Below are 11,791 nucleotides of genomic sequence, written 5' to 3'. Positions count from 1 at the left end.
CATACTGTTCCCCGCCTTCCCCCCAAACAGCCCATCAGGCGGAGTTTGAACACCCCACCCAGTCGGCCTGCAGTCCCCCCCACCACTGGTCCTCTTTCAGGGGCACTCGGGAGGAAATGATTAGGGCATTTCCCCGCCCTTGGACATCTGATGGCAATAATATTAGCATGCCATGTCTTTCATAGCAGTCAACAGGCTGAATGACTTTAACGTCTTCAGCTGCTACCAGATAAGCAAGAAGCATCAGGAGAGGAGCGTGAAGGCTCTGCCTTCCATTCTACTTTTGGAAACTCTAGGAACCACAAGCAGGCCTGCACTCAGAGAGCAAAGTGCTCTATTGGGATATGAGATAATATGAGGTCTTTAAGATATGACGGGGCCTGATCATTTAGCACATTGTAAGTTGGATGTTGGACAACTCTGGATTTAACTGTGAGCCAGTCCCTAAAGTGGACAGTGATTAAGAGTATTACTGCCCTCAATAATAAAACAGTTGTCAAAGGAAAAGAAAACTTATTCAAGTAAAGGAACTTACAAATGGTCAAATTCAACATGTATGTCCGTGACTGTTGAACTGGTGAGTTTTAACAACGGTGCCCGTGGTATTTAACTATCCAATGAAAAACCAATTAATTGACTCCTGTGCTGAAAGACACTTCAAATTATAAAGTATACTTGGTACATCGAAGCTGATGTTCTAGATAGAAAAAAGCTTTGCAAAACCATGACTTTATAGATTGAAACATTTGTTTCAACAACACTTCAGCTATAATATTTAGTTTAAATCTACTATTTTTTTGTATGTTAACACCCGAAGTCAGTTCTGAAAATAAAGCCAACATGAAGTGTCAGAAACTGCAGTTCCAGTTGTGGCCACTTGAGACTGGCCCCAAAAGTGAGTCAATCTCGTATATTTGTATAACATTCCCAAATCTATAGCATTAAAACAGATGTTTTGAACCTGGTTTTGGTCTCGATAGTTTCACCCTTCGTTAACAATTGTACAGAAAGGCTTTTAGGTATAACAACACAGGCGGCTCCAATCAGCAGAAGTCTGCTAGGCCACACCTCTGCCAATTAGACATTTTTATTGGGTTTGTATTTTTGTACAGGTGACATCCTTCTCAAGTTAGCGCATTCAAAAACTTGGGTGTCTACGCTGCCCACTCGCCCATCCAACGGGTGACAACAATAACCCATCAGCCTTTTTGGCTGAGGGGTAAAAAGTGGTTGTGTGTTTGAAAGTGAAAGCGCTGTAATTTAGCTTAGGATTTAATTTGGAATTTATTTTTGCATGTCAGCAGCTATCAGTAGATTCACATGGTTATTGTAATATCTGCATGCCAATATTAATCTATTAATCATAAGGTTGTAGGTAATGAGATGTCAAACACAATGATCTGTGAGTGAAAACTACACAAAAAGACATCAAACTGAGGTGAAACTGAGCTTGTTTCATAGAAAAGACTGAATCGTGCCTCTGCTGCAGTCTGAATCCACCTCTTTGACTCAAGTTGTGCATATTAGGGGCAAGTCAGACCTCTAACTAATGTTTTAACATTAGGGGTTTTAACGCTTCAGTTAAAACCCCAACAGCTTAAAAGCCCAATAAAGGAAATGAAGGGGAATATTACTGTTTAACCTGGACTTTATCGTGAAATCATCCCTGTTTGCAGACACATGATCTGGGTGGATTCCAGTAATCGTTTTAAATGCTGTCTTCTACAGAGGTAAGGCATTCAAAGAACAACCAGTGCATTTCAGATGCAGTGCACTTGTTTGCCTGTTTGTTTTAGATGGCCTTTTTCCCGTCTTGTGCACATCTGCTGTTTTCATTGGAAGGTATTTGGAATGACTGATGCAACTTTCAGGGTGGGAGAGAGAATAAAGCAGCCAGTTCCATCGCCATTACCTGGCCACATAAATGAGCCGTGGCCTGTAAACCTAAACAGCTGTAGATGAGGGTGAAGTGTTCATTTGCTGCCTGACTTCTCATTTCCAAATACAATTACAAAAAAATCTCCAAACTGAAAACAGAAAAAACAACAACAAATAACCAAGTAGTGAGATCGGCAGGTGGAAGGTTTCTCAATTACAACATGCCCTGCACTCAGGTTAAATATGCTGTTCAACAAGGCAGTCAACAGAGAAACCAGGTCTGAATATACTTCTGCTACTTAGGTTGTAGTTACAGCAAGAAACAAAAAAACAGTTTAAGATCAGTTTACACACCAGCAACCACAAATAGATGATAAAAAAAATACATAAAACTGCACGAAAACATGTTAAAGACTGAAAATAGGCATATCCTACATTCCCATCTGTGTCACTTTTATAACTCCATCAGACTTTTCACCAGCTTTGCTCACGATAACCACAAAAACAGGCCCAGAACTCCTATCGTCTTTAAAAAAGGGAAGGAAAAACGAAAGAACAGTAATGATTAACAACCCCAAACCAGACCGTCATTTCCCTAACCCCAGTTTTTACAGAACCACAGCCCAAATAGCCTTGTCACCGCACATATTATTTCAATGAGGACAACAGGGTCCAATTCGGTGAAAACAAACAGATGCAGCAAGTGGAAGGCTTCTCTGGTATCAAGCCAGATGAGAAACATTAGACATTTGTATTAGAATGAACTAATTTGTTTGAAGCTTGTGACTTTCAGGGGAAAAACAGGTGATAGATTAGTAATGAGAAAATTAATATAAAGGCGAGATAAATGTGGAGGTGACAGTGTGAGCTTAAAGGCTCAGCAGTTAAGGAAATAAGCTTATTTGATTTAGATGAAAAGATTGATATCACTTGCACGTCTGTGCAGCAGATAAATGTTCAGATGCAGGTTCAGAACAGCCACTCATAAAACCCCAATCCTAACCCCTAGCCATTTATTTATTTATGCGTGCATGTCTGGATTAATTAACTAAGATTTAATGTGTTCATTATTTGTTACTTACCTTTGGTAGGTTCCTGATTTGAATCTCCTGGCTGGCTGAGGCCTCTCTGTGTGGAGTTTGCATATCACTGTGCCTGCACGGGTGTCCTCTGGGTAGTCTTCTACCCTCAGACTTGCTAGTTAGGTTAATTGGTGACTCCAAATTGGCTGTAGGTGTGGATGTGAGAGTGTGTGGTTGACTGTCCCTCTGTTAGGCCTGTGACGGACTGATGACCTGTCCAAGGTGCACCCTAAATCTCGCCCAGTGAACGTGTTTAGTCCAAAAAAGGACTAAACACAATAAACAGAGGTAGATAAGTCTGAGAAGCAGCATTACTGCTATCCCCCCAAATTTTCTACATGCAGAGACATTGAGTCAGCAGAATGTACAGAAAGCAAATTTATGAACTAATAAAGGCTCAACTTCTAGATTTAGATACTGTTACAAAAACCAAATAATAATCCTGAAATTAAAGGGATTTAAGTTACCAAAAGCCCTCTGAGAAAATAATTAAAAAATGTCATAGTGAATGACTAATATGTAAATGATAGGGCACTTTGATGTCCCGTAACGTGTGCCTTGCATCTGGAAACATACGGAATGCTTTAAGCCCATTACCCACTCTTCCAGTCCAATTGGAGCTACCGCAGCCTGAGGGAGGACATGAAAGCAACCCCCATCATCTTTCAAAGCTCTTACGCCTTTAATTTGTTTAGACAAACAGCCCAAAACATGCCAGACCAAATGATGATACGAGCCTGGGGTCTCTGAGCAGGTTCTTGCCCCTAACTAACTCTGCTTGCTTGGGTAAGTGCCAAAAGCACAGTCAATCCCGACCTGGATGGAACAATTTAAGGCCAAAGTTAGACATAAAACCCCAGAGTATTTGCAAAGAAACTTCCAAGTTGACACACGAGTCCATCAACTTCATCCTCTGGGATTCCTCAGTTTAAAGCCTTTTTTTCTCCACTACAACACCTCCACCCAGATGGCATGCATGATATGAGGGGAACAGTGTAAATGATAGTCCAACTACAGCAACTCAGTCAAATTAGAGGCTTCCAGTGCTCTCCAATACGTGCCATATGTATGCAAGTGTTGGCGACGGCCTGTGAAGCTTAGACTGTCCTGACGTTGTGGTCGTAGATGACAACATGGATGTAGATGTCCGACTGCAGGAATGTCCTGTTGGAGTCCTCGCCAGGACCAGACTGAAACCCAGCACAGAGAAGTTAGTGGTGCTTGTTTGGGGGTAGTGCTGTCTACAGTCTACAATCGTGCATTCAAACGCAAAGCAAAGAACTAAACATTTGTGATGTTTTCGACTGGTCTCATGAATTTTCAAGATCTCAAGACATGTTTTCAGAAGCTGTATAAGAAAAGATGGATGTAGCTTCCGTCTGTAAAAGTGAAGCCAATGTGGACAACTCTAAAATCTGCACTCTCTCTAATGGCCAGCAGGGGGCATTAGACAAGGAGTCAGATTCTATAGAAGTCTATAAGAAAAGGCCCCTACCTGTCACTTGATTTATGACATTATTAAGGACTTTCTGTACAAATTTATGATCTCAATTTATTCAAGTCTTGTTTAGTTGTTTAGTTTAAAGTTTTCTGTTTTTTTAGAACAAAAAAGGTGAATTCATGAGACTTTTTAAACATCATCTTTATTACTTTTTTCTGCATCAAACCTGCATCATTTAGAACCAAAACTGTGAGCTGAAAGAAGCTAAAATCTTCAAATAAATACAGAGTTGCTATTATCGGTGGTTTTAGAAATACCAAAGATAGCTTTCCAGTGCATGGAAATATTAGTTTCAGTGTTAAATTAAAAATATCACCATACTGAAAATGTGACAGCTGCCACAGAGAGAGTATGTTAGCAATTAAACAAAACCGCACATCTCTAGAGCACACCTCTTTATAATAGCAGGTATATTAAAGAGGAGGCCAAGTGCTGCATAATTTGACAGTGACTGTAACTGTTCATTTTCCAAGATGTTTTGTGTTACTTTGGCTGTCAAAGCTGACACAGCCCCACCACTAAGATGTGAAGCCACTACCAGCTGGGAACATTTATTTCAGGCTAAGTGTGTCAAAAGCTTCTGGAGGGAACGGAACCATAGCGAACCATTACACTCAATTTACACTTTTACCTAAGCCACACTTGTGGGTGTCCTAATAACTGAGACAGTCTTCCTCTGCAAGTTCAAAAGAGCATCAATAAAAATAAGCCAATAAACTTGATGTCACAGACACAGTGAGAGATAATGGGAAATGCTGCTTAAGGCCAAGCATCTTTTTTTTCTCAAATGTTATAGAAACCAAACAGTGTCATTAACACTCACATTTAAATTCATGTCAGCTTACCCTGTTCTTCAAATTTGAGCATCAAGGGTTTTTTTTCTCTCTAACTTTTACTTTGCCAAGCCAATCAAGCCATTGTCATAACTGAAAAATGACAACCCCTCCACCCCAACCCACTTTCTGGCAGGGATAGAAAAGCGGTCATGGAATGACAAAGGCAGAAAAACAAACAAGCCACCCCAAATGAGTTGATGTGAGCTTTGATTTTGGAAGGTTCTCTGGTGGCTCTAAGGCCACATGAGCAGCTAGTGAGCTCATGGCGGGTTAAAGGCCGGATGGTTCTGTGCTGCTCCGTGTCGAGCCAATCTAGGCTGAGCTGAGCTGGGTTCTGGGCACACGGGTGGTTTGCTGTGTCTGGCTCCCAATGCCTTCGCTTGTGTTTTTAATAGACAGCCTGGTTGGGGCGGTGCTCGACCACAGCTAGAACACTGTGCTGCCATTTTGGCGCTTGGCCTCAAAAACGCAGTCCCCACAGCTCTGTCTGCAATTTCAAAATAGTTCAGCCCCACCAACTACTTCCCTACCCCCCAGCAAAGAAGGAAACTGGAGAGAAAAAAACATTAGGGAGTCGTTATTCTTCCAGGGCCCCTGTCAGCCTTTGAGTGTAGAGGAAGCACCTGTCTCGACCACTTGATCCTCCCTTCTTTGTGCAGGTGGAACACAAATATCTTTCCCTCCCACTGATTTCTTTATCTCTCTCTGTCTCCCCAACCTCTTCTCTGAGAGTGCAGTCTCTGAAGTAACTTGTGACTAGTTAAAAAATAAGCGATTTTCTTTGGAACATTTGCAGTTCGTTAAAATGGTGCAACAAAGTAAAAGGTGTTAAAGGTAACAAGAGAGGAAAGGATCAGGATATTGGAGGTGCATCACAGTCATCTGAGCCAAAAGGACAACAAAATCTGTTTTCAGAAGCAGTCCGTTGTGCAGCAAAAAGAATTTAGAAAAGAGCCTTCTCCCTAAAGCCCTTTTTTGCTCCCCTGAGACATTTTTACTGCGATGGAACAGGTGACCCGGTCTAATTAGCAGCACCATTTGTCTCCCTAGGTTTTAAAACCAAAGCAGGACAATAACAACAGCAACACAAAAACCTACCAAAGGGTCCAAATTCAGAATCTTTTTGTCCCTCTTGTTCTTAAAGAGAAGGCCGTTAGGGTCGTCATAAATCACCTCAAAGTTTGGGCTCGAGTTGGAAGTGGACACTTGCGTCTTCCAGTTGTAGTAGCTGTAAAAAAGAGGCAACAATAAATGTAAGATGATTGGGGTCATTTTATTTAAAGCTTGAATATCCTTTATATAAGGATTTTATATAATCACACGGGGTTACTGCTGCACTGATATACCACTGGTTTTCCCTGAGGCCAGCTGGAAAATGTTGCAAGCTTGGCAGCAGCCGATGCCTGTGCGGACAGTGGAAGATGACTCCAACTTAAACATGATGGCACAGCTACCATCATGTTTAAGTGTCTTAAAGAAAACCAAAAGGGCTGGCATTATCCATAAACCACCTGAATCCACTTTAGTGATGATCATTTTTGGGAGCAAAGGTATCTCAGGAAGTATTTTTTTTTTTTGGAAAGGCAGAAGAACATCTGGCACTTTTTGAAGTGACAAAGTGTGGGAATGTAACTTATGAACCAGTGTTTTCCATTCTACTCACTGTCCTTTTGGGCTTCTGTTGTTGCTTTGAAGCTGCACAAGCATAGTGCTTAAGATCTCATTCACATAGGCTTAGAGACCCGTGCATAGAAATGTCTGGAGACATCCTGGAAACCCTCAATGGCTAGGCAAGAAAGGTGCATTTCCTGATTGCTTGTGAGTAGTTGACTGAACCTGCTGGGTGTCACTAGGTGAAAAAGGTCACAAAGAGGGTACTGCGGGAGAATACAAATTTTTCCCTATCGACCAAGACGTTTGTCAAGCGGTCATCAACTGGTCTCTAAGCCTGTGTGACTAAAACACAGTTTTAAAGCATGTAGGAGGTAATTTATAGCACTTGGTGGGGAGTGCCGTGACTTTTCTTTTGGAAAATAAAACTAATATGCAGGTCTGAACTAAAATGAAAAACAACAACAACAAACAGAAAACAATCATCATGACCATTTCTTCTGCATGACATCTTTCCTCTAACTCTGTAAATAATTTTTTAATTTGGGCATTTTTTTAGATTGGTTAGGCAGCATATTTGCAGCATTACTAGAAATAATCATCGAATCAAACAGTCAAAAGTTGAAAGCAGCATTGGAAAGTCACAGAGAGTGATCTCTGCATGACAAGAACACTGTAATACGTTTTATCTTAAATTGTCAAATAATGACTTCATATGTTACAAAGAAAAAAGAAGAGTAGAACATTTTTTGCATTACTTTCTAAGATTTTATTAGGAGGAAATGACTGCTGCGTAGTCCTAGTGGTGCGTGCTACTCGACCCTCTGCTTTTTTTGTGGAACATTTCTCTTTATAGGCTCACGCAGCAGGAGGCCTTAAAATAAAGAAAAAGGACCACTTTGAGGTCATGACTTACCATGAGGAATAAAAAAGATTGATGGATTTCAGAGCATTTCACAGCCACCATTATCATATTATTATTCAACAACAGGTTATAAAAGAACTCTGTTTTACAGAAAAGAAAGAAAAGCAACCTGCAGAGTAATGCAACTTTTATAATAGCGAGAAGTCTGTTTCCAATTTGATCTCTGGGATGCTGTTTGTGGGTTCGCCAAGCCAGGCATTAGAGTAAAGCTGGGACTAATAACCAAGTGAAACCAAAGACAGGTCTGAATTCCAAAATAAATGACTGATTAATTTACAGCATCCGACTGGATCCTGATCTGCTTTTAAGTTTTCTGCTATTTCTGATACAGCAGAACAAGAATATGCAACTTTTTGATGGAGCAAAAGGAACCAAAATGTTTGGACTTGCAGGTGAGGATAATTTGATAAGCATGTGCATAAACTTCAGGCTGTGATTTATTAGTATTTTTACATAATATGCATTTAGGTAGCATTTAACCCTCTCAGATGATTGATCAAAGAAACACTTCTCAAGCAGTGTCTTGGAAGCAAAGCGCTTTCTGATTAAAAAAAAAGAATAAAACATCAAGTTAACATCCTTTAGCCATAAAATTGGAAGATCATTACCCTTTGTTAACATGAAATATGAGAGGTTGTGAGTTGAAAACATCTCATTATGATAGAGTTGAGTCCTGCATTGTTCCCATGTTGGATTTGGTTTCAGCTCAGCCTTTCAATCGAGACGAGCCAGGCATGGAAATAAGTAAAACAAAGGCACAAATTTCAAAATTAGTTAAACTTTTTTTTTAGTGAAAGAAAGAAAAAAAAAAAGCTAAACTAACCTTAAATGATGCCAGACTGAGCTACAATGCTCGGTCTGGATTTAATACGTGTTTAATTTACAACATATTTGTGTATTAAAACGTATTCTTTGTATCGCACACACTGTAATTGGTATTTGATTGCTCTGAAATGTGATATTACTTTGAGAAGCTCAAAGGTACATTTTTTAAGTGTTAATACATGTCACGTAAGTACACACACATATATATAATGTAAAAAAAAGTATGCTCACTTCGCTCTACCTCTCATCTGTGACACTACAGCACCAACAATGAGCAACATTAGCCATGTTGGCTCAGCTTATTTACTTGCTAACAAACAAAAAAATTTCAACAATGGACCAGAAATGTTAACCACACAATGACCCACATCCAGTGATGTTGGGCTTTAGTCACACATTCATAAGACCAGCTGGCAACCATTTGTCAAGCACTGGTCAGCAGGGAAAAATGAGTATTCCCATCTGGTTGTGAATGGTTGTTAGCAGTGACTATGATATGGAAGACACTGTTGACTGCAAACACTTGCCAACCTATCGCTAAGTAATAGTGAAGCTGTGAAGAATGCGTAGCAACTGGTGCTTTTTCAAGTTATACAACCCCTAGATGGTTAATCAGCGAGACAAATCAGCTTCTCCCATGCAGGCTTTGTATCAGAACCCTCTTAGCAACAGATTTCACTCAATGACAGCGAGCAACCACTTGCTAAGTGGTCGGGCAATATACCAAGTGACCCTAGCAACCAGGTCTCTGACTATTCTCCAAGCCTGAGGCCTTAACAATAACTATCGGCCTTCAAATATTTTTGCATAAGAAAACTGGTGAATGTTCTGGATAAAACCAGAATGCATGCTAAGAACATTAACCAGTTCAAGAATCCAAAAACAGGGTTTGCTGTTGTTAAAATACCATGTTGGTGTTAAAAAAATGCACATATACTGGACACAGTGTCTCCCAGTACCCACAGATTCCAACACAAACTCCACATGAGTTTGAAAAAAGTTGCCTTGGCCATGTATGCCATTGGGGTAACTTACAATTAGTCTGTGTTATATGTAAAATGTGTAGGTCTGAAAGTACTGTAAACCTCCATTCTTTCAGTGTCTTTGTCTGTGACCTCCGTAAACGATCGTCTCAATAATGTCTTATACAAAATATAATTTTCATTTAGTAAATTATGGTCCCAATTGTAATGGGGCCCCCTTGAAAGAGAATAAAACCAAGTGTGCTTTTCTGTGTGATTCACAAGTTGCTAGCCTGTGGGTGTGCAGTTTCTCAGTGAAATCTATCCCTCACTCATTACACCCAATGTTGAAAGAAAAAAAATTATGGTGTTATGAATATACTCGACTCAAGCTTGTCAAATTTATTCCGGTGTTAGCAGGTAAACTAACATTAGTTAACATCATGCAGGAAAAACGACAGATTTTTCTACTGAATGTGAATGGGGCACTAGATAGATGAAGAAATGTTTGGTTGGCTTCAGGGATCAAAGCCAATCCTTAGCTTGCCTTCATCTGGCTATTAGCTAGCTTGCTTACAAAAATGACCCAGCACATTTTTAAAAAAAATTAAAAATTCTAAACAAGCAAATAATCCCAGAATCCCAGAAAACACAACTGCATCAACAAGTTTTCAAAATCTTCAAACAGCACTAGTTTTTAGTGGTTTTTATCATTAACAATTGGCATAATTAGCAACACAACTCCATGTCACACCGAGTACCCAAAGCTTGCTTTACTGAGCCTTGGCTGGTCCCCAACAGCAGATTGTGGTCCAACTACAAAGATGGAGCTCAGGGAGAAGTCTGAGTATAAATCTGAGACGAGTTATATTATGATGGGGAGTTGAACAGGCTGATATTGCAGCAGCAAGCTGCTAACATGGGATAGTAACATAATGAAGGACTGCCAGCATTCTGCACGCTATATTTCTCTGGCTGTGATGCATTACTAGAGCAGTGCATGATTAACAGTAGATATAAAGTATTAATGACCCACATTAGGTAAAATTCATCTCAAAATGTTTGCATTTACACTGTAGGCCCCCCTATGATCTTTGAAATATCCTGGCAGTTTGGCTGACGTGAGGATGTTTTCTCCAGAACCTGTTTAAGAGCTAATCTCTAGTGGAACATAAAACTGCTCACAAAAAACTATTTGCATTTGAGCCATAAAAATATTTTCTCCCTGCAACATATAAAGCATGCTTGCTACAAATTACAAGCAAACATATAGTACAAGCAATATAAAATCCAACCATGTGGTTTTTCCAAAACCCACAGACCCCCACTATGCAATTTTGGGAAATGTAAATACATATTTCTGCAGAATGGTCAGTTTCTGAATAGCTATGAAAAGGACCAGGTATTCCAGCCAACAACAAAAGTGACTTTACTGCTCGTATCCTGGTAACATATTTTCCTGGATTGGATATTTGTCATATTCCAACAGACAGTTGATCTCCAATGTCAGACCCTGGAGGCTTGGTCTAGTATTTAGCATTGTGATAAAGACCCTGCTCCAGCTCCCGAGGAAAGCTTCTGCCTTTAGACCAAGACAGAAAACAAAGGGCGTACGATACACACGGATGGTTAAAATGATTCTGTTAAATTAAAAAGAAATGTGACATAAACAATAAAAATAAAACATAGTTTAAATAACAGATAAAATGCTTGAAACATTGGTAAAAGATTCACTATGATGATTGGTCATTGACCTACACGAGGTATGATTGAATAGTTCTGCAAATCTTCCTATAAAAAGCAAAAATCTACACTGAAAATTTCTGCCTTCTCAGTGCGACATGAGCAGGTGTGTGAAGACAGGTGGTGTACTACAGGTGGTTCATGATGAATGTCCTCAGGACCTTCATAGGTAGAACTCCCTCTTGGGGGATAAAGTCACTGTGCAAAACTCATTAATGGTGATGATCCTTGACACAAATTAGAGTTTTACACAGAAGTTGATGTTTTCTCTCAGCCTACACTTGAAGCTATTGGTTAAATTGCATATGCAGATGTGCAGATGGTCAGAATAGTTTATTAATTTAACTTTGAATTAACCCTCTGAGATCTTTGGAGGAAGACAAGTGGACTTGTTTTTAGGGCTTTTACTTTGGAGTCATGATTCATGT

At 39.9% G+C, this 11,791-nt stretch overlaps 1 protein-coding gene across 2 annotated transcripts in view; it reads right to left on the bottom strand.

The window, feature by feature from the left end:
• Positions 1–88: 88 nt before the first annotated feature.
• Positions 89–11,791, bottom strand: part of cfap299 (cilia and flagella associated protein 299) — an 83,839-nt gene continuing 72,136 nt past the window's right edge. For both annotated transcript variants that reach the window (XM_042220107.1, XM_014333484.2), the window contains exons 5-6: positions 6,396–6,525; positions 89–4,150 (exon numbers count right to left, since the gene is read on the bottom strand). In XM_042220107.1, coding sequence (XP_042076041.1) covers positions 4,058–4,150; positions 6,396–6,525 — 223 coding nt within the window. In that variant the 3' untranslated portion in view covers positions 89–4,057. The remainder of the gene's footprint in view (positions 4,151–6,395; positions 6,526–11,791) is intronic.

Source organism: Haplochromis burtoni, unplaced genomic scaffold (assembly GCF_018398535.1).
Source record: "Haplochromis burtoni strain Fernald_Lab_line unplaced genomic scaffold, NCSU_Asbu1 Contig_43, whole genome shotgun sequence".
Taxonomy (NCBI): Eukaryota; Metazoa; Chordata; class Actinopteri; order Cichliformes; family Cichlidae; genus Haplochromis; species Haplochromis burtoni.
Note: the sequence above shows the minus strand (reverse complement) of the source record. Positions and strands in the feature narration are given on the sequence as shown.